This window comes from Melitaea cinxia, chromosome 23 (genome assembly GCF_905220565.1).
Source record: "Melitaea cinxia chromosome 23, ilMelCinx1.1, whole genome shotgun sequence".
NCBI lineage: Eukaryota > Metazoa > Arthropoda > Insecta > Lepidoptera > Nymphalidae > Melitaea > Melitaea cinxia.
In genome coordinates this window covers 696,905-721,094 of record NC_059416.1, presented here as the reverse complement: position 1 = coordinate 721,094, position 24,190 = coordinate 696,905, and the positions used below count along the sequence as shown (strand labels likewise).

The window sequence follows — 24,190 nt, the reverse complement described above, 5'->3', positions numbered from 1 at the left end:
TCGAATTTGAGTGAGATCTGACGGATCTTGAGTCAACGAAGAACAAACAAACGAGGTTATGTTGGGATAGATTTTAATTTCATTAATAAGAAAATAAAAGAAGAAAAAAAAACGCAACAAATAGTATAATTACGTTTATTAATAGTAAACAGTTCTGTTCGTACACAAATCTTCCCTGAATTCAATTACTTTACAGCACTCCGATAACAATTTGAAAAAAAAAATTGCTATTATATACAGAAAACTAACAAAATGGTTCCATGAACGTAAAACTAACCATGATAATAATAATCTTACTAGTAGTAATAATTGTCAGCAAGTTTAGCGTTATTACTTGCTAATAATATTCTTATTTATAAGTGTTGTGCGAATAAAGAGCTTGCCACATAACATACAATATACATTTCATTGATCAAACTATAGAAACATTAATCAACTACAAATAAAATATTAGCGCTTATATCGCCAGCTTCTGATAAAATTTATCTTGCACATAAGTTACAGATAGTCTTATCAAAAGGAGGTAAAACCGTCCTTAACCTCAATTATTAAACTACAGCTTTGGATTAACTGATTAAGTAGTTTTATCTGTTGGATATGGTTGTGTTTAAGATAGTGTTATCAGAAACCAGTGAAAAGGCTCTTAGGATAGTTATTGCTTACAAAATCTCGTGGAAGAACATTTTAAAGCAAATTAACGAAGGGTGGGAACTTTGAACCAAATTAAACAAACAGGCAGCTTAATTGCTCGAAATAAAACATGCATTATATATTACTCTATTTGAGATATAAAATTACAATTTACACACAATTTCATATAACACAAAGTTCTTAATTTCTCCTTCTTTTTACATATATTTAAAAACATATATGTATTAAATTAAATAGTAGAAGATATTTTTTTTAAGAATTCACTCATTTTTAATCAACAATTTTTGTTAAAAAATAATTAAAATAATACTTTTTTTATTTTCCCATAATTAACCTATAAACAGGTTTTTAATGTTTATTTAATACATTTTTATAGAAAGGTATTTTATAAAGATAACTGCAGACAATAATATAATTGGACATATAGCATTATAATAAAAAAAAAAAGTTAAAATGAAAAAATCTAAAGTAAACGCACCAAAATGAAGCACTCATCCATACAATCTGAATGGCTTTTTAACTAAGATATAAAGTATTAGTCATTTTATTTATCTACTCAAAATTAAATTTTTTAATTTATTAATCCAAATACAATTTGTTCGTTATATATATATATAGTTTATTAAAAAAACAAAAAAAAAAATTAAAGTTTTTGGTCCCAAATTTCTCGATACCATTCAAATTATACGGATCAAAGGAAAACTTTTTGTAATGAAACATTTAGTCACAATATAAATTACATTAAAACCTAAAAATGTAATATATAAACTTATATTAACTTTACATATTTTAGTTTCTATTGAAATAAAGTTTAGCTGCCATGACACAACATCGAGTTACAAGACCAAATGTATTTCCCACATTAACATGGGAAATAACATAAACCAAATAATTGATAAATAAGTCATACTTATAATAAAACTTTATTTACGGCATAAATGTTTCATAATATTTATAAGACGTACAGAAAAAAAAAAGATACATAAATGAATACAAGCGAAAGGCATTAAATTGAACAACATGCATTACATACCATTTATAAGCTGTATATATAAGCAGTAATTAAGTTGTAAACCTATCGTGTCTCTAAATTACTGCTTTATTTGGTAATCTATATTAATATTACTAGCTGACCCACCAAACGTTGGTTTGCCATATATATTATTAACCCCCCTTAATTGTAGTAACCTAACACCCCCCCATCGTAACTTAGTTGCATGAAAAATAGATGTTGACCGATTCTCAGACCTACCCGATATGCACACAAAATTTTATAAAAATCGGTCGAGCCGTTTCCGAGAAGTTTGGCAACGAAAACCGCGACACGAGAATTTTATATATTGGATTAGACAAAGCTGTAGTTTCTTTGAACGCGATAATCTCAGGCACTGTTCTTATTGATTTTTTTTTTTTTTTATATCAGATAGCTTCACCGAGGAAGGCTTTAGGATAATTTTTTTCCTCAAACTAAGGCGGGTGCAATCGCGGGGAACAGCTAGTATTTTGTGTGTAGCTTATAAATGGAATGTAGTATGTTTTTTTTTAAATCTAATGCCCGTTTATATCATACATGTGTAATACATATATTAATTAAGTCTACCGTCGTTTCCTGTAACATTCCCTAACGTGTAACATCATAACACTTATCTACGTTTGACACTAACGATCGAAATCGGTACAAAAATACAATACTTACATATACCACGATCTCTATGTCTACTTTAAACAATTTTTATTTGTATGTATGTATGTATGTGTTTAGAATATACAGGTAATATATCCTAACTACGTTCCTTTAACTGGATTTGTAGGTGTTATAGAGCACGTTCAACGTGAAAAAAACTCTAAACCTTTTAATTTTACTTTGTGTTAATATACGAGCTACTCTGACTATGTACTTCTGCACAACCGTCCAATACTATTTTTCTTAGCTCTGAAAAACGTCGAAAAATTGAAATATTAATACTACCTTCCGCATACAACTAAAGAACCGCATACTAGGATTTTTTTTTGAACGTCATCTATAACACCTACAGAACCTCCATTAGAAGAAATACAGTTAGGAGTCGAACACCATGTATAAGTATCGACAGGGATGTTGATCACTCAGAACAGAGAAGTAATCGTTTCATGCATCTTGCAGGGGTTGCAAACGGGAAATAATTTTGTTCCGTACAAAAAAAAAAAATTTAAAAATTATTTAGTACTAATTTAATACGCAGGTAAACAAAATCGAACTTTTTTTCTTTGCGAGACTTAATTGCGAGAGTTTTTTCTGCTGTTACTAATTGGAGTGATCTAATTCCGAATCTAATTTGTTGTCGACTTTACCATACATTTTAATTTGAATATGTTATTAAGTATATCTTTTAAGGTTCGTGTTGTAAAGAATGAATTAGACTGTTTAGGATGTTAGCGGGACACAATAAATAATTTTTAAGGCCTATTTCACCGTTTGTGTACAGAGTTTATCCAGCACATAAGTTGCGAATAGACTTTAACAGCAGGAGGTAGAATAGGCCATTAGAATCTCTTCCTCTTCTTTTAACATAGTATAAAACAAAGTCGTTTCCCGCTGTCTGTCCTTATGTATGCTGAAACTGATTTTGATGCGGTTTTTTTTTAATAGATAGTGATTCAAGAGAAAGGTTTATATTTATAAAACATGTATAATATTGTAGAGGAACTCTGATAGTTTTAGAGGTTTCTAACGTATCTTTTGTTGTTGATAGTATCGGCATTGCCCCCGTGCGAAGACGGGGCGGGTCGCTAGTCAAGTATTAAACTACAACCTTTAGATTCATATTTGCGAATATCTCTCAAATACAATAGAATTCGATCATAAAAAATGAAAATAATATAGCATAAACTACTATCTGTTGAATAATGTCATCTGTCAAATAGCGTTATCAACAACCGGTGGAACTGGCCCTTAAATTGAAACATGTAATATTGGCCTGTTAATCTTAGTATGATTATATACATATGCTATGTAGTAAATAGGAGTGATTTGATATATAATGACACTACAGAAAAATGAGTTATTATACTAAGTAGTTGTTATATATCCATTGAAACGTTCCAAAAATCATTTAACATACAACATTCATTTTGAACTTTGAGCAAATGAACGATTTTTTTTTAATTTAGTTTATTTATTAATTAAAATATATACAATACTCCATTTAATCATTGAAAACTTAAATATGTTTTCAAGTGATTTCACATTGACCTTAGTTTTAAAAAAAAAAGAAAATTTGTTTTAAAATATTTGTTACACAACAATGTCTGAAATATTCATTGCACCCAGAACTATTTTAATTAACAAATATTAGTTTAATAAACGCACTTTAAACCGGAATGTTTTTATATATTTTTGTCAATAAAAAAAAAATACTACAAAATTTAATTCAACTAATTTTTTATTGCCATCCTTTAATGATACGCATATCAACCTCCGGTCTTTAAAAAAAACATTAGAAACACCAGATTTTGATATCAATCATTTACGTACAAAATATAATTATTCCTTATACTATTTAAGTATCGAGGAAATACAAAATAATAATAATTTCGTATTTAATACTAAGTTTATAACCACTACTTGACGAAAAAGACGACTGACTACTATCTTGATAGCACCTTAAGTAGAATTTTATTTATTATTTTTTTAATTTTTAATCTGTGTTAATTTTTAATAACCACAGACTATAAAACTCAAATTAATGTTTTGGCTTTTCAGTTGACAGCTTAGCACCGTAATATTTTACAAACCTTTATAATTATTTTTTACAAGTTATAAAATCTCGTTTACCTTCTATGATAGATTTAAAAAAAAAGTTATGTTGGCGCCAAAAAAGCACAGATAATAATCAGCCACCATTTTGTCGTCACATTAATATCATGTGATATACGTTGATATGCACCTCTATATACTACAGCGGGCCGTGACTACTGAAGTCAATTTATTTACAATCGTTTTTTAAGTTAATAAAACTTTATTTGTTCATCTATTATTGAAGAAAGGTAATGACAAAACGTCGTCGTAGATGTTTAATTTTTAATTGAAATATGTTTACTACTAGCACTAGTAAACTTTGCTAGTTTATTCTGAATCCGAATTATTGTCCTAGCTAAAATGTCAAGTAAAACATGAAAAAATTCAATTGTTATTAATATAGAAGAATACTATAAATAAAATCGTACTACATCAATATTTCAGTTACTACAAGAGTAACCGGCTCCAGTTCCCACGGCCCTATTTACAAGGTAGGTCGAACTCCCGACCACCTTCACTTTTAATATCAAAATCGTATAAAATCCCCACTGGCCCACACGGGTATCTAGAAACGTTGGAATGTCGGAAACGCATGTAACATTCGTAGGAATCGACAAACTATATATAAGACTTGTGACGTCACAAGTCACACACGTCAAAAATCCTCATAAGCATATGTACTTAGGTAAAAGGCAGTAACCGTTTTTAATTTTTGGTAAAATGTTCACGTAATTACATTTCATTTATAATTACAATTGTATCATTAAACCTATATTTATATTATAACACTACATAGTTACTTCCAGCAAAATCAATTCTCAGACTTCAATTTTATTGATACTTAAAAAAAAAAAATATTATGATGCCTTTGAAGCCCATTTGAATAAACTTATTTTTGATTTTAATTTTATACTTGACTGCCTTTTATCTGAGCACGGCAGCGTAGTCTTACTGGACATGTTTTGGCACGTCACAGGTCACACGTCACATATAGGTCCGCAGGGCGTCACGCGTCTACCAGCCGGTATCATTGCAGCAGGCTGTCGATATTATTGTTGTTGAGGGTTGGGGGGCGAGGCCCGGGGCTCGCGGGGCTGGATTTGAGCTGGTTGATGGAGGGCGCAGGCCCCGCGCGGGGCGAAGGCGCCAAGAGATTATCCACATCGATGTTGAGGCGCGTGTCCGCCCATGTGGCTCCCAGCCGAGTGTTGGGTTTGGGAGTGTTGTTGTTGATATTGTTGTTCGCGTTGTTGTTTATTTTGTTGGACACAGTCGTGCTTAGGGTCGGCTGCAGTAGACCTACCGGGGTGGGTTGTAGGCCTAGTGTAGGAGAGGAGGGGTTATTAGAAGTTATCGTGTGTAGGTGATTGTAAATGCCACGCAAAGTAGGTTAAACGTTTGATGTCATATCTTTGTTATTTTGTGTGTTTAACCTATGCACATAATTATATGTGATATGCGTCTCTATTTTTTATGTGATAATTTAACAGAGTGCCTAGTGTGAGTTTTAATCACAGCAACATGACAGAAACGCGTTTATACGTGAAGATTATTTTGTATGGGAATTTAAACAGTGCAGCCTTGACGATAAAGAATAGTATACGATACAATCGATACAGAGTCATCTAGCGGCAAACGCGAGAACTAGGTTGAAATCCCGAATTTCCCATACAAAATGAAGTTAAAATTTACGCCCGTTATTGCGAGACGGATTAAACAAAACTCGCACTAGGCACTCTGGTCACTTTCTGTTTAGTAACAATATTACTAGAACCCAGAACGATAATCGATTATTTAAATAAAAAATTCTAATTTTTTGTTGTATTTTTATTCGAAATACACGTGACACAAAAATAACGAACAGGTCAATGTCGAGAAAAAATTTTATTCACAGATCGCCGAATCACGGTGGGTATTACAGAGAATTAGGACAACTATCGCTAAACGAAACATTAAATTACAATTAAACTTACGAACTACTGTTATGTCGACTAATTACAGCTTGGAATTATTCAGAGAGAACGGATTCTAGTAAGTGCAAAACTTCTGCAGCAAAAATGGCAGCGTCGGATTTTGGACCCCCAAGTCGATGAGTTAGATCGGCATTTGTTAGACAGTCCACCAGCCACGAGGATAATTCCATCATAACCTCGTAGTATTCGCCTTTTAAGAATGACTCGGGTAAAGCTACAGCTATCGAGGCTATTATCGAGAGGACAGCCGTCTGTATCTTCGGGTCTGGGGAAAATCTCAAATACAAGACCATTTGTAAAATCTCTCTGCAGTATACTGGGCATTTTGGACAATTTTTGGAAACTAGAATGATAGTTCCGACCGCAGACATGTATCGCAAAAGAAGTAATTTGTCAATATCCTGTTTCATGTTGTGGTGACTCAAAGTTAGTTGACGGTAACCGAAGCCACTAATCAAAGGATAGAAGAAGTGGTCCGAGACCGCTGCGAACATGTTTTTCTTCGCCTTTGATAAGGGATGTGATCGTTTCGTGTGGTAGTACTTCGTCTTTTTTAATAAACGCCGCCTTAATATCTCTTCGCGCGGTAGTTCTTTGGTCTGAGTCTCGCCCTTCTTCGGTTTTTCCTCAGTTTCAGGCTTCAAGTCGGCGATTGTTTCGGCCGCTTCCGTAAAAACGTCTAACATGAATATTTTAGTGGCTATCGAGTACCGACCGACGTCGGCGTGTATTTCCTTACACAAGTGTTCAGCACAAACTTTAGGGTGGCTACAAACTATCGCCACGCAAGTTTTCAATTTAATATTATTGAAGCCGTCCACATGGAATTTTTCATCCAAATGCACGAACGTGTCTAAAAGTTCGATCGCTAGGGTTTCACTTTCGTTTTTCAGCTGTTTAGTTATTAAATTTTCTGCGGTCGTAACGGCCGCCTCGAATGATTCTAGATCTTTCGCCTCGACGATTATTTCAATGAGATCTTTCAAGAACTTCGGCTTTTTCTTCGACGCGACTGTGACGTCGTTGCTCATATCGTAGGGCTGGAGATCATCGTCAGAGTCTAAGTCTTCACTTTTCCCAGTTTTTTCTAGCGCGTCCAGTTTCGCAGATATAATTGTCTTGACTATTTCCTTAGTCTGCTGGGGGCCCTTGACGGCGCACGTCACTATTGTATTATGAACAGGCTTCTCTACTTTCCCCGAAACTTTGTCGGCTATTTCATCTAAGTTACTTTTGAGATCGATAACCCTCGCTTCCGCAGTGGGTTTCTTGGACTTATCATCGATGAGACACTTCTGGGTGACCGCCTGTAACGTGTTAAATATATCGACGCACACTTGACCCAACTTCTCGAAGTCGAAGTTGAGGCATTCTACAGCCTTCCTATCGGAGTCATCTACTTCAAGCAACATTTTCAAGATTAACTCGATAGTGGCCGTACCCACACAGCGAAACTCTTGTGACACTATGTCCAAATGTTTAGACATACCCTTGTAGAGGATCCTCTTGAGCTCCATGGTGTTCCAGGGTCCCTGTCTCCGTCTCCACAGCGCCAAGCGGTATCTCACAGCCAGTATTAAAAGTACTGCAGTATGCATGTGATGGTCTATATTCACTACGTTATTGAGATGAACATCTGCCCACGTCCTACTCAGCCTAAGGACCATCTCCGTTAAAATTTGGACAGAGTTCTTGCTTGTCGATACGTAGTATACAAGGTTTTCTGGTATCCTCGTGTCTCTAAAGTCTTTAGGGTGAACGTAGAATGGTATCCTGAAGGTTAATATATCATACCAATCCTTGTTTGTGTCTAAGTTGTTACCGAGTACGTTCCGTATGGCTTGGTCCTTAGTTTTGTAGTCGATGGGACTGCGAGTAAGGAGGATTAGGGACATTTTATCTATAGCTTGCCTATTCAACTTGCCCAGTAAAGTCTGTATCAATTTCCTGCGTACGTATCTACACTGATCCGTATTGTGGTTGTCCGTCCAGGCTATCAGTATGTCGATGAATTTGAAAACGCCCTCCGCGTTACTCAGGCTGTAATTTGTTATGAATTTCGACATTAAATGAGAAAGATAAGTCAGGTCATACTGAGTGCCAAGATGGAAGCTACTCTCGGACATATAGTCTATACATCTGACAATATGGAACAGGAGAAGACAGGAATAGTTTTCATGGGAGAATTCCTTAGGCGACCTGGTCTCCAGTCTATTGGCTACGCGCTCTGGTAGCGTGGCCAGTAGCTGGACGTAGCATTCCCACTCCGCTTGAAGCGTATCTCTATCATAATCCTCTAGAATCCGACCGCTACAGTCTATAATCGAGGCCAGAATCGCATCGCTTTTAGTATATTCCAAGGCTATGTGGGCTAAGCCATCAATGACCGGATTGCTCCTATCCTGCTTCAGGAAACCACACAGATTTGTCAATATATCATGACCGAGATAAAAACCCTCCTCTATAATGAATAAATAAGTAACCTCATCTCTGAATGCGGGCCACTGGGGCAATATAACCCTGACTATGGTCCCGAGTAGTTGAGAATACAGATCCGTCAATTCTTTATCGAATATCCTGGGGTCGGTATTGTCTAATTTCTGTATAGTGATGGGTCCGGGGAGTAATTTTTTAACGATATCAATTGAATTAAGTATATTTAAAACGTCGTCTTGAGATTTTATCCTGTCAATGGCTCGGAGAGTGTCTATAAGTTGTTTCACCGCTTCGGTAAGACGTCGTTGCATGGGTGTGTGTCTGTGCTTTAGCTCCGTACCGTCTCCTGAAAATAAAGAATACCTGAATGTGCCCAAAAGTAAACGATTCAACAACAATCATTCTAACTACACTTAACTAGGCGATCTGTCTTCATGTCACGTATATTTCGTGTATAATTTAAGTTTCTTTATGGATTTTTATTAAAATAAGAAATTTTAAAAATTATAAAACGTAAAGGTGTATACATCGTTAATGAAAATATATAAGCAGTGTCACAACTAATCCTACATCCATAGTTTAAATCTTGAAAATAATATAAAATTACATAAAATCGTAAATATATACATATTAAAAAATGTAAGCTAAATTATATGTGTGAATGATGACAAAATTAATTTGTACTCTACTCAAAAAACGTAAAAATATTTACATATTAATAAAATACAAAAAAAAGACAAAATTATTCAAACGTAAACACTGTAATACCTTAATATGCTTATTTAATTTAAAGTTTTAATGAAGTGAATAGGGGGTTATATCAACTCTCATGATTAGGGGGTCGCAACAGCTCTTGTTACTAATGGATTCTGAACTAATAAATATAAGACACTTAACTGTATTTTTGCTTTTACGGGTATTTCATAAGTGTATAAGTTCTATTAAATGTTATTTCTAACAATAAGTAGCATAAATCAAGTGACGATCCACGTATTACGTCACAACTTAATTTAAAAAAAGTTAGCAGAGCACTGCTTAAATTGTAATTTTCGAAATTAGTTTTATTATTCTTTGAAACAAACTTATGTGATTAATATGTACTTAACATAATTATTGTCAATTATGTACAAAATTTTTACTAAAAAAACAAGTAATTTATTAAATAAATATTAGATAAAATTGTAGTGTGTGACAATAAATTACAGTAGCATAAAAATGTGACATGTTACAAGAATCAAATATTTGTGACGTAATAAATGGACGGAAATTGAATACAATTATTACAAAGTCAAAATAGCGCTCTCAATTTATTCTGTAAAGTAGTCCTGAGACTATTTTCATATGTTTAAAATGTTTTCAATACTTTGTGAAGTGTGTAGATAAACTAACCAAAGCTGGTACACGTGTCCTATGACGTCACTGTTCATAATAATCACAAAACAATTACTCAAAACAGGACATTTATTTATGAAGTCATGGTTATGATTGCAATTACAGTTGCGGCGAGCCGTACACTTGTTTGCCGAACTAGTATCATCATCATCATCATCATCATCATCATCATCATCATCATCATCAACTCATCATCATGATGATGATGAAATGATGAGTACTATGCACATACCAGCTTCAGTTAACTCACCTATACTAATAATATAGTTAACGCTATGTGACTTTGCAAACCAATGGAACATGTGTTATAAGTATGTGTGTTCTTTGTTACCTGTAGGCTGTAATGTTGTGGTAGCCAATTGTGAGCTGATGCTGTCAAGGTCGAAGCTCAGGGGTTGAGGGTCCAGATCGGTCAGGAGTGATAGGTTCGAGGTGTTCGCTGGAACTAATAGATACGATCATTTAAAATTTTGATTAGATATTAGGTAGGTATTTCATCCTTGACATGGTTTGGATTGATAATAAATGTTTATACAATGTGTTATTAAACTAGCGTCCTAACATTTAGGGCCATATAGCGATACATAGAGGCATATAAGAGCCGAAATTATACGTGAAAAATATGAAGCAGTACTAAATGCAGCGGTAGCAGCATAACTACATAACTTTAAAATGGACAAGTTCGGTTATATGTAGGTTATAATATCAATTCTGATATCGCAGTTAATGAAGGGACGCTAGATTTATAACACATTGTATATTTAATATTTTCACACCAAAAAAAAAAAAATATAATATATATATACACAGTAGAGTACATTGGTTGAAGAGTTAATTTAATATCCTGATACCATATTATGGCAAAAAAAGATTTTTTTTATTATTATTAATAATGATTATGAAGTAGCTCGGTGATATTTTCTTTGCAACAATATAACCAATCAGTTTGTAACTTCATTTTAATACGTTAATTATAATTTTGACACGGTCAGTCAGAGACGCGGGTTCGAACCCGCTGGAGCGGTCAATTTTCGATATGATATTCAAAAATGTTTGGGTAGCACAAAAATAAAATCGTACATATTATAATTTTGATGTTTAGTTATTGTAAAATAATTTATAAAATTTAAACTTTTTTTTTGAATCTCTTTCAACAATGATGAAGGATGTCTTCATTTATGGGCATTACATTGAATTTATTACTATACATAAAGTGATGTATGCGATTAAAAATATATCTTAATCAAAACATATTGAACTATTTTGACCGATCAGTCGAGCATCTGTGTTCAATATAGATATAACCGCAATGAAAATATAGTTCTATCACATAACATAAAAATCTTCCTTCGAAACACTATTACTATTATATTTTTAATGTAAAACATGTACATTTATGGCATTAAGAAACCTTACACACAGACGACAATGTGTTTGTTAATTATAAATATCTATAAAATACATATCGCTAAGTCACTTCCACTTCCCCGTGATTAAATATTGCATACAGATATCTTTCCCTCGTTCTAAATCGTAACGCTAAGCTGATACCCTCCTTTACTTTCGAATGTATTTTATGAACAACCCATAAGAAGTACATACCGAGTATTGAAGTAGGTGTAGTGTCAGTATAAGCGCTGAAGTCTGTGAATTGTCGATAGGCTACGGTAACCTCTTACCATCAGATGGACCGTACTCTTGTTTGCCATTAACACATATAAAATATAATATTTTGAGAGCACTCATTACTCACCTGGAGCTGGAGTAGGCGTCGTGCCAGTGAAAGCACTAAAATCTGCAAAACCCCCGTCGGAGGCAGGCGTGGGGGTCGCTAGCGTCGTCAGTGTTGCCATGTTAGAGGGCGCAAGTGTCGCAGGGGTGACGGCGGGCGAAGCACCGAAGGCGGCGGCGAAGTCCCCGAATTCCTCGTTTTTCCCCGGTTGCGGGTTTTCTTCCGCTCTGAAACATTTTAGATCCAATCACGTGACACAAATTCTACTAAAACTGTAAAACATTTTAGATCCAATCACGTGACACAAATTCTACTAAAACTATATATATCTTTCACAAAAAAGTTCCTTGTATGCGTGCAAATTATATTTGATTACACCATTTTTTTATTGAAGTAAAACTTCTTAACGCACGCTTGACTTGGGGAGTAAGCTGGTGAATGCGTGACGATAGCGTTACGAAAAGTGTGATCGGGCGAGGCGAACGGAAGTTGAGAGGGAGATATAAGTTAGTGAAGATATAACGAGAGAGAGTTACGTTTCGTAAGTTTTACTTCAGTCGTGTGGTCTAAATCTCGCTCAATGTTATTTTTACATAAATAAAAAAATTAAGTTATAATACCCCGAAAGAGGCCTAGACCCAGTAGTGGGATGTTAGGCTGAATGCGTATTAGCATTAAAATAAAAAAATAAACCTCTGAAACAAAATTTATAATACCTTAAAACTAAACAAAAAATCAAAAAGAATACAGAATTTTTTTTCCCAAAATAACATACCTGGGATTAAAATCATCTTCAATTAGGTTAGTAGAGATACTATTGTTACTGGGTGTGGGGGTGGGGGTGGGGACGGGCCCCCCACAAGTCTTGAACAGATCGTCCAGCAACTCTTGAGAATTATTTGTCGCTGGAGCGTTGTCAACAGTGGCTGCCGTTGTTGTCTTGCCGTATGTAGCAGCGGCTCCTGGAAATATTATCGTTGTTCGTGTTTATATTATTTTTGAAGTAAAGCTTTTTGACTTAGGGTGTAAACTGGTGAATGTGTGACGAGAGCGTTACGAGAAGTGTGCTCGAGCAAGACGAACGGAAGTTGAGAGGGAGATATAAGTTAGATGGAGCTAAAGAAGTTTTATTTCAATCGTGTGGGCTGAAGCACAGTCGCTTTCATACGTGTGCTTGGTTTAAAACCTTTATGTGGACCTGTTCCAGCTGTCGATAAGGTTTATCCTGCAAATAAGTAACGATTAGACTTGTAACAGTGGCATCACCCACTAGAGTAGGCCATTAGGACTATATTAATTAATTAAAGATAATTGGTCAAAACGTTGGCGCAGTGGTCAGAGGTCATAGGACTGGCTGTTGTTGGTTGTTACAGGTTCAATCTCCACAAATGGCGGATATTTGTATAAGTCATACAGATGTCTACCACAATATGAGCGTTTGTGCTTGTATGTTGTGTTTCCAGTCCCCGTACTTTTACAGCCAATGCCAGTGAGAAGCATTTATTTATTACTAGTGGTCGCCCAATGGTCTAAATTTGACCATAATTAATTTAAATTGTAATAAGTTTGAACATTATTAATGTTCTGTTGTCAAAGACTATACTTATATAATAATAAACAAAAGAGTACATATGTGTGTGTGTCAAATACATGGTAGTGTGTGTAATGTTTTATTTTTATAGATTTAATGTGTTATTACGCATAATTTAATAAAAATTAGTATTCTGCACTCCTTCTCTCTCTCTCTCTCTCTCTCTCTCTCTCTCTATATATATATATATATATAATTTCGCACACTTATATATATATATATATAAGTGTGCGAAATTTCATACTCCTCCGTCCACGCAATTTCCGTAAAAAGGTGTAGTTTTTGCTTCACATATTAATAGATATAACATTTACACATAAGATTATAGTTTGCAAACAATTTAAAGTTCCTTGTAAATGTGTGTTACGTACCCAAGTCGATCTTCTTGGCGGGTGTCGCGGGTTTAGCTCTAGCGGGGCTGCGTAGACTAATATTGAGTGGGCGAGGCTCTCGTGAGACTTTAGCGCGTGGCGGGCTCTCCTCTAACACCTCTGCGTCACGGTATACGTTCTCTCTGAAAGTATCGTTATTATATTAGCTATCGTTATTATATTAGGTCGGCAAACAAGCGTACGAATCACCTGATGGTAAGCGATTACCATAGGTTATAGACGTCTGCAACAGCAGAAGCATTGCAAGCTCGTTGCAGTCGCATTGCAGTCGGGCTACTCCAGATTCCTAGCAGAATATATCCTATCCCTACCTCAGTTAAGAGTATAATAAAATATATATTACTATGTAAGAAGTAGATCTTCAAAGGCACTTTTAAATCTTCCTTCTTTTTGCCTCTTCCTCTCTCTCTGTATTTAAGAACAAAAAAAACCACAGTAAACTAACTTGTTAGGTTTCCGGTGTCCGTAGTCACCGTCCGAGTCTTCTCTCTCATAATCATCCTCGTCGTTCCTCTCCTTATTCTCATCTGTAAACGAAAAAATAACACATTATAGGAATAAACAGTCCAGTATTAATATTTAATTTATATTATACTCGAATACCATCCCGGCTTCGCACGGGTATTTAAAAAAAAATTCTAAATATTTTATTTTCCTATATATATAAGCCTATGTAACAATTTTTCAAATCGGTTCCTCGGCCTAATCAATGCAAACAAACAAACCTTTCCTCTTTGTAATATAAATATAGATAATTATATATTATTTCGAGATTCGGGTAGCATGAATATTTTTAAATCAAAATGAAAAGAACACATATATACAATGTAATTGTAAATATTTCGATTAGTCGCTCCAGAGGTAAAAATTGTTACATCCTATAGAATATTGATTGACAAGACTTTAGGGGCGTAATTTTGTGCTACTAAAAATTTAATTATTAATAGCTAAATTATTGTTTCATAGCTAGACTTGTTTCAAATAAAACCCATCTGTTGCGTGGTCGTTCGACCCTTCTCCTATATATATGGAGGAGGTGTGTGTTGTGTCCCAGCTCGTTCAGTACAACCACAAGGCACTCACCCCACGAGGTCCCCCGGTCGCTGTACTCCCCCCAGCCGCCCCCTCCTCCTATATATATGGAGGAGGTCTGTGTAGTGTCCCAGCTCGTTCAGTACAACCACAAGGCACTCACCCCACGAGGTCCCCCGGTCGCTGTACTCCCCCCAGCCGCCCCCTCCTCCTATATATATGGAGGAGGTCTGTGTAGTGTCCCAGCTCGTTCAGTACAACCACAAGGCACTCACCCCACGAGGTCCCCCGGTCGCTGTACTCCCCCCAGCCGCCCCCTCCTCCTATATATATGGAGGAGGTCTGTGTAGTGTCCCAGCTCGTTCAGTACAACCACAAGGCACTCACCCCACGAGGTCCCCCGGTCGCTGTACTCCCCCCAGCCGCCCCCTCCTCCTATATATATGGAGGAGGTCTGTGTAGTGTCCCAGCTCGTTCAGTACAACCACAAGGCACTCACCCCACGAGGTCCCCCGGTCGCTGTACTCCCCCCAGCCGCCCCCTCCTCCTATATATATGGAGGAGGTCTGTGTAGTGTCCCAGCTCGTTCAGTACAACCACAAGGCACTCACCCCACGAGGTCCCCCGGTCGCTGTACTCCCCCCAGCCGCCCCCTCCTCCTATATATATGGAGGAGGTCTGTGTAGTGTCCCAGCTCGTTCAGTACAACCACAAGGCACTCACCCCACGAGGTCCCCCGGTCGCTGTACTCCCCCCAGCCGCCCCCTCCTCCTATATATATGGAGGAGGTCTGTGTAGTGTCCCAGCTCGTTCAGTACAACCACAAGGCACTCACCCCACGAGGTCCCCCGGTCGCTGTACTCCCCCCAGCCGCCCCCTCCTCCTATATATATGGAGGAGGTCTGTGTAGTGTCCCAGCTCGTTCAGTACAACCACAAGGCACTCACCCCACGAGGTCCCCCGGTCGCTGTACTCCCCCCAGCCGCCCCCTCCTCCTATATATATGGAGGAGGTCTGTGTAGTGTCCCAGCTCGTTCAGTACAACCACAAGGCACTCACCCCACGAGGTCCCCCGGTCGCTGTACTCCCCCCAGCCGCCCCCTCCTCCTATATATATGGAGGAGGTCTGTGTAGTGTCCCAGCTCGTTCAGTACAACCACAAGGCACTCACCCCACGAGGTCCCCCGGTCGCTGTACTCCCCCCAGCCGCCCCCTCCTCCTATATATATGGAGGAGGTCTGTGTAGTGTCCCAGCTCGTTCAGTACAACCACAAGGCACTCACCCCACGAGGTCCCCCGGTCGCTGTACTCCCCCCAGCCGCCCCCTCCTCCTATATATATGGAGGAGGTCTGTGTAGTGTCCCAGCTCGTTCAGTACAACCACAAGGCACTCACCCCACGAGGTCCCCCGGTCGCTGTACTCCCCCCAGCCGCCCCCTCCTCCTATATATATGGAGGAGGTCTGTGTAGTGTCCCAGCTCGTTCAGTACAACCACAAGGCACTCACCCCACGAGGTCCCCCGGTCGCTGTACTCCCCCCAGCCGCCCCCTCCTCCTATATATATGGAGGAGGTCTGTGTAGTGTCCCAGCTCGTTCAGTACAACCACAAGGCACTCACCCCACGAGGTCCCCCGGTCGCTGTACTCCCCCCAGCCGCCCCCTCCTCCTATATATATGGAGGAGGTCTGTGTAGTGTCCCAGCTCGTTCAGTACAACCACAAGGCACTCACCCCACGAGGTCCCCCGGTCGCTGTACTCCCCCCAGCCGCCCCCTCCTCCTATATATATGGAGGAGGTCTGTGTAGTGTCCCAGCTCGTTCAGTACAACCACAAGGCACTCACCCCACGAGGTCCCCCGGTCGCTGTACTCCCCCCAGCCGCCCCCTCCTCCTATATATATGGAGGAGGTCTGTGTAGTGTCCCAGCTCGTTCAGTACAACCACAAGGCACTCACCCCACGAGGTCCCCCGGTCGCTGTACTCCCCCCAGCCGCCCCCTCCTCCTATATATATGGAGGAGGTCTGTGTAGTGTCCCAGCTCGTTCAGTACAACCACAAGGCACTCACCCCACGAGGTCCCCCGGTCGCTGTACTCCCCCCAGCCGCCCCCTCCTCCTATATATATGGAGGAGGTCTGTGTAGTGTCCCAGCTCGTTCAGTACAACCACAAGGCACTCACCCCACGAGGTCCCCCGGTCGCTGTACTCCCCCCAGCCGCCCCCTCCTCCTATATATATGGAGGAGGTCTGTGTAGTGTCCCAGCTCGTTCAGTACAACCACAAGGCACTCACCCCACGAGGTCCCCCGGTCGCTGTACTCCCCCCAGCCGCCCCCTCCTCCTATATATATGGAGGAGGTCTGTGTAGTGTCCCAGCTCGTTCAGTACAACCACAAGGCACTCACCCCACGAGGTCCCCCGGTCGCTGTACTCCCCCCAGCCGCCCCCTCCTCCTATATATATGGAGGAGGTCTGTGTAGTGTCCCAGCTCGTTCAGTACAACCACAAGGCACTCACCCCACGAGGTCCCCCGGTCGCTGTACTCCCCCCAGCCGCCCCCTCCTCCTATATATATGGAGGAGGTCTGTGTAGTGTCCCAGCTCGTTCAGTACAACCACAAGGCACTCACCCCACGAGGTCCCCCGGTCGCTGTACTCCCCCCAGCCGCCCCCTCCTCCTATATATATGGAGGAGGTCTGTGTAGTGTCCCAGCTCGTTCAGTACAACCACAAGGCACTCACCCCACGAGGTCCCCCGGTCGCTGTACTCCCCCCAGCCGCCCCCTCCTCCTATATATATGGAGGAGGTCTGTGTAGTGTCCCAGCTCGTTCAGTACAACCACAAGGCACTCACCCCACGAGGTCCCCCGGTCGCTGTACTCCCCCCAGCCGCCCCCTCCTCCTATATATATGGAGGAGGTCTGTGTAGTGTCCCAGCTCGTTCAGTACAACCACAAGGCACTCACCCCACGAGGTCCCCCGGTCGCTGTACTCCCCCCAGCCGCCCCCTCCTCCTATATATATGGAGGAGGTCTGTGTAGTGTCCCAGCTCGTTCAGTACAACCACAAGGCACTCACCCCACGAGGTCCCCCGGTCGCTGTACTCCCCCAGCCGCCCCCTCCTCCTATATATATGGAGGAGGTCTGTGTAGTGTCCCAGCTCGTTCAGTACAACCACAAGGCACTCACCCCACGAGGTCCCCCGGTCGCTGTACTCCCCCCCGCCGCCCCCTCCTCCTATATATATGGAGGAGGTCTGTGTAGTGTCCCAGCTCGTTCAGTACAACCACAAGGCACTCACCCCACGAGGTCCCCCGGTCGCTGTACTCCCCCCAGCCGCCCCCTCCTCCTATATATATGGAGGAGGTCTGTGTAGTGTCCCAGCTCGTTCAGTACAACCACAAGGCACTCACCCCACGAGGTCCCCCGGTCGCTGTACTCCCCCCAGCCGCCCCCTCCTCCTATATATATGGAGGAGGTCTGTGTAGTGTCCCAGCTCGTTCAGTACAACCACAAGGCACTCACCCCACGAGGTCCCCCGGTCGCTGTACTCCCCCCAGCCGCCCCCTCCTCCTATATATATGGAGGAGGTCTGTGTAGTGTCCCAGCTCGTTCAGTACAACCACAAGGCACTCACCCCACGAGGTCCCCCGGTCGCTGTACTCCCCCCAGCCGCCCCCTCCTCCTATATATATGGAGGAGGTCTGTGTAGTGTCCCAGCTCGTTCAGTACAACCACAAGGCACTCACCCCACGAGGTCCCCCGGTCGCTGTACTCCCCCCAGCCGCCCCCTCCTCCTATATATATGGAGGAGGTCTGTGTAGTGTCCCAGCTCGTTCAGTACAACCACAAGGCACTCACCCCACGAGGTCCCCCGGTCGCTGTACTCCCCCCAGCCGCCCCCTCCTCCTATATATATGGAGGAGGTCTGTGTAGTGTCCCAGCTCGTTCAGTACAACCACAAGGCACTCACCCCACGAGGTCCCCCGGTCGCTGTACTCCCCCCAGCCGCCCCCTCCTCCTATATATATGGAGGAGGTCTGTGTAGTGTCCCAGCTCGTTCAGTACAACCACAAGGCACTCACCCCACGAGGTCCCCCGGTCGCTGTACTCCCCCCAGCCGCCCCCTCCTCCTATATATATGGAGGAGGTCTGTGTAGTGTCCCAGCTCGTTCAGTACAACCACAAGGCACTCACCCCACGAGGTCCCCCGGTCGCTGTACTCCCCCCAGCCGCCCCCTCCTCCTATATATATGGAGGAGGTCTGTGTAGTGTCCCAGCTCGTTCAGTACAACCACAAGGCACTCACCCCACGAGGTCCCCCGGTCGCTGTACTCCCCCCAGCCGCCCCCTCCTCCTATATATATGGAGGAGGTCTGTGTAGTGTCCCAGCTCGTTCAGTACAACCACAAGGCACTCACCCCACGAGGTCCCCCGGTCGCTGTACTCCCCCCAGCCGCCCCCTCCTCCTATATATATGGAGGAGGTCTGTGTAGTGTCCCAGCTCGTTCAGTACAACCACAAGGCACTCACCCCACGAGGTCCCCCGGTCGCTGTACTCCCCCCAGCCGCCCCCTCCTCCTATATATATGGAGGAGGTCTGTGTAGTGTCCCAGCTCGTTCAGTACAACCACAAGGCACTCACCCCACGAGGTCCCCCGGTCGCTGTACTCCCCCCAGCCGCCCCCTCCTCCTATATATATGGAGGAGGTCTGTGTAGTGTCCCAGCTCGTTCAGTACAACCACAAGGCACTCACCCCACGAGGTCCCCCGGTCGCTGTACTCCCCCCAGCCGCCCCCTCCTCCTATATATATGGAGGAGGTCTGTGTAGTGTCCCAGCTCGTTCAGTACAACCACAAGGCACTCACCCCACGAGGTCCCCCGGTCGCTGTACTCCCCCCAGCCGCCCCCTCCTCCTATATATATGGAGGAGGTCTGTGTAGTGTCCCAGCTCGTTCAGTACAACCACAAGGCACTCACCCCACGAGGTCCCCCGGTCGCTGTACTCCCCCCAGCCGCCCCCTCCTCCTATATATATGGAGGAGGTCTGTGTAGTGTCCCAGCTCGTTCAGTACAACCACAAGGCACTCACCCCACGAGGTCCCCCGGTCGCTGTACTCCCCCCAGCCGCCCCCTCCTCCTATATATATGGAGGAGGTCTGTGTAGTGTCCCAGCTCGTTCAGTACAACCACAAGGCACTCACCCCACGAGGTCCCCCGGTCGCTGTACTCCCCCCAGCCGCCCCCTCCTCCTATATATATGGAGGAGGTCTGTGTAGTGTCCCAGCTCGTTCAGTACAACCACAAGGCACTCACCCCACGAGGTCCCCCGGTCGCTGTACTCCCCCCAGCCGCCCCCTCCTCCTATATATATGGAGGAGGTCTGTGTAGTGTCCCAGCTCGTTCAGTACAACCACAAGGCACTCACCCCACGAGGTCCCCCGGTCGCTGTACTCCCCCCAGCCGCCCCCTCCTCCTATATATATGGAGGAGGTCTGTGTAGTGTCCCAGCTCGTTCAGTACAACCACAAGGCACTCACCCCACGAGGTCCCCCGGTCGCTGTACTCCCCCCAGCCGCCCCCTCCTCCTATATATATGGAGGAGGTCTGTGTAGTGTCCCAGCTCGTTCAGTACAACCACAAGGCACTCACCCCACGAGGTCCCCCGGTCGCTGTACTCCCCCCAGCCGCCCCCTCCTCCTATATATATGGAGGAGGTCTGTGTAGTGTCCCAGCTCGTTCAGTACAACCACAAGGCACTCACCCCACGAGGTCCCCCGGTCGCTGTACTCCCCCCAGCCGCCCCCTCCTCCTATATATATGGAGGAGGTCTGTGTAGTGTCCCAGCTCGTTCAGTACAACCACAAGGCACTCACCCCACGAGGTCCCCCGGTCGCTGTACTCCCCCCAGCCGCCCCCTCCTCCTATATATATGGAGGAGGTCTGTGTAGTGTCCCAGCTCGTTCAGTACAACCACAAGGCACTCACCCCACGAGGTCCCCCGGTCGCTGTACTCCCCCCAGCCGCCCCCTCCTCCTATATATATGGAGGAGGTCTGTGTAGTGTCCCAGCTCGTTCAGTACAACCACAAGGCACTCACCCCACGAGGTCCCCCGGTCGCTGTACTCCCCCCAGCCGCCCCCTCCTCCTATATATATGGAGGAGGTCTGTGTAGTGTCCCAGCTCGTTCAGTACAACCACAAGGCACTCACCCCACGAGGTCCCCCGGTCGCTGTACTCCCCCCAGCCGCCCCCTCCTCCTATATATATGGAGGAGGTCTGTGTAGTGTCCCAGCTCGTTCAGTACAACCACAAGGCACTCACCCCACGAGGTCCCCCGGTCGCTGTACTCCCCCCAGCCGCCCCCTCCTCCTATATATATGGAGGAGGTCTGTGTAGTGTCCCAGCTCGTTCAGTACAACCACAAGGCACTCACCCCACGAGGTCCCCCGGTCGCTGTACTCCCCCCAGCCGCCCCCTCCTCCTATATATATGGAGGAGGTCTGTGTAGTGTCCCAGCTCGTTCAGTACAACCACAAGGCACTCACCCCACGAGGTCCCCCGGTCGCTGTACTCCCCCCAGCCGCCCCCTCCTCCTATATATATGGAGGAGGTCTGTGTAGTGTCCCAGCTCGTTCAGTACAACCACAAGGCACTCACCCCACGAGGTCCCCCGGTCGCTGTACTCCCCCCAGCCGCCCCCTCCTCCTATATATATGGAGGAGGTCTGTGTAGTGTCCCAGCTCGTTCAGTACAACCACAAGGCACTCACCCCACGAGGTCCCCCGGTCGCTGTACTCCCCCCAGCCGCCCCCTCCTCCTATATATATGGAGGAGGTCTGTGTAGTGTCCCAGCTCGTTCAGTACAACCACAAGGCACTCACCCCACGAGGTCCCCCGGTCGCTGTACTCCCCCCAGCCGCCCCCTCCTCCTATATATATGGAGGAGGTCTGTGTAGTGTCCCAGCTCGTTCAGTACAACCACAAGGCACTCACCCCACGAGGTCCCCCGGTCGCTGTACTCCCCCCAGCCGCCCCCTCCTCCTATATATATGGAGGAGGTCTGTGTAGTGTCCCAGCTCGTTCAGTACAACCACAAGGCACTCACCCCACGAGGTCCCCCGGTCGCTGTACTCCCCCCAGCCGCCCCCTCCTCCTATATATATGGAGGAGGTCTGTGTAGTGTCCCAGCTCGTTCAGTACAACCACAAGGCACTCACCCCACGAGGTCCCCCGGTCGCTGTACTCCCCCCAGCCGCCCCCTCCTCCTATATATATGGAGGAGGTCTGTGTAGTGTCCCAGCTCGTTCAGTACAACCACAAGGCACTCACCCCACGAGGTCCCCCGGTCGCTGTACTCCCCCCAGCCGCCCCCTCCTCCTATATATATGGAGGAGGTCTGTGTAGTGTCCCAGCTCGTTCAGTACAACCACAAGGCACTCACCCCACGAGGTCCCCCGGTCGCTGTACTCCCCCCAGCCGCCCCCTCCTCCTATATATATGGAGGAGGTCTGTGTAGTGTCCCAGCTCGTTCAGTACAACCACAAGGCACTCACCCCACGAGGTCCCCCGGTCGCTGTACTCCCCCCAGCCGCCCCCTCCTCCTATATATATGGAGGAGGTCTGTGTAGTGTCCCAGCTCGTTCAGTACAACCACAAGGCACTCACCCCACGAGGTCCCCCGGTCGCTGTACTCCCCCCAGCCGCCCCCTCCTCCTATATATATGGAGGAGGTCTGTGTAGTGTCCCAGCTCGTTCAGTACAACCACAAGGCACTCACCCCACGAGGTCCCCCGGTCGCTGTACTCCCCCCAGCCGCCCCCTCCTCCTATATATATGGAGGAGGTCTGTGTAGTGTCCCAGCTCGTTCAGTACAACCACAAGGCACTCACCCCACGAGGTCCCCCGGTCGCTGTACTCCCCCCAGCCGCCCCCTCCTCCTATATATATGGAGGAGGTCTGTGTAGTGTCCCAGCTCGTTCAGTACAACCACAAGGCACTCACCCCACGAGGTCCCCCGGTCGCTGTACTCCCCCCAGCCGCCCCCTCCTCCTATATATATGGAGGAGGTCTGTGTAGTGTCCCAGCTCGTTCAGTACAACCACAAGGCACTCACCCCACGAGGTCCCCCGGTCGCTGTACTCCCCCCAGCCGCCCCCTCCTCCTATATATATGGAGGAGGTCTGTGTAGTGTCCCAGCTCGTTCAGTACAACCACAAGGCACTCACCCCACGAGGTCCCCCGGTCGCTGTACTCCCCCCAGCCGCCCCCTCCTCCTATATATATGGAGGAGGTCTGTGTAGTGTCCCAGCTCGTTCAGTACAACCACAAGGCACTCACCCCACGAGGTCCCCCGGTCGCTGTACTCCCCCCAGCCGCCCCCTCCTCCTATATATATGGAGGAGGTCTGTGTAGTGTCCCAGCTCGTTCAGTACAACCACAAGGCACTCACCCCACGAGGTCCCCCGGTCGCTGTACTCCCCCCAGCCGCCCCCTCCCCCTCCTCCCCCACCTCCACGCGCCCCCAACACGACGGCTTCGGACGACATGCCTGGGGATAAAATAACCTTACATCAGCCACGCTTCGCTTAAACCGAATATAAAAATCATCATATCAAAAATTTCGATCTAGCGGGTACATCGTTCCATAGTTTGGCTAGAGCACCGACACGGTTGTCGAAGACGCGGGTTCTAACCCCGCTGGAACGGTCAATTTTTCATATGATATTCAAAAATTGACTACCATCAGTTCATCAACAACTAACTATAACTATAGCATTTCTAAGTTTAGAGAATTATATGAAAAAGTTTAAATCAGACATTACATAAAAGTTCCATTACATGTTCCACTCCATATTTTTTTTTGGAGAAATCATCCGTACTTTAATGGCACGCACACGCACAACGCGGACACTTATGCACGCACGCACGCACGCACACACACACGAGCACACACGCACGCACGCACACACGCACACATACACAAGCACACACGTACGCACGCACACACACACGAGCACGCACGTACGCACGCACACACACACGAGCACGCACGTACGCACGCAACCACACACGAGCACGCACGTACGCACGCACACACACACGAGCACGCACGTACGCACGCACACACACACGAGCCCGCACGTACGCATGCACACACACACGAGCACGCACGTACGCACGCACACACACACGAGCACGCAGGTAGGCACGCA

At 44.2% G+C, this 24,190-nt stretch overlaps 1 protein-coding gene across 1 annotated transcript in view; it reads right to left on the bottom strand.

Annotated features, from left to right (window-relative positions):
• Nucleotides 1-6,298: 6,298 nt before the first annotated feature.
• LOC123664913 (telomere length regulation protein TEL2 homolog) overlaps nucleotides 6,299-24,190 on the bottom strand; it is a 33,402-nt gene continuing 15,510 nt past the window's right edge. The window contains exons 5-12 of the mRNA XM_045599282.1: nucleotides 23,494-23,526; nucleotides 23,316-23,363; nucleotides 14,391-14,472; nucleotides 13,925-14,067; nucleotides 12,738-12,924; nucleotides 11,984-12,189; nucleotides 10,562-10,675; nucleotides 6,299-9,184 (exon numbers count right to left, since the gene is read on the bottom strand). Of these exons, the coding sequence (XP_045455238.1) occupies nucleotides 6,438-9,184; nucleotides 10,562-10,675; nucleotides 11,984-12,189; nucleotides 12,738-12,924; nucleotides 13,925-14,067; nucleotides 14,391-14,472; nucleotides 23,316-23,363; nucleotides 23,494-23,526 (3,560 nt within the window). The 3' untranslated portion in view covers nucleotides 6,299-6,437. The remainder of the gene's footprint in view (nucleotides 9,185-10,561; nucleotides 10,676-11,983; nucleotides 12,190-12,737; nucleotides 12,925-13,924; nucleotides 14,068-14,390; nucleotides 14,473-23,315; nucleotides 23,364-23,493; nucleotides 23,527-24,190) is intronic.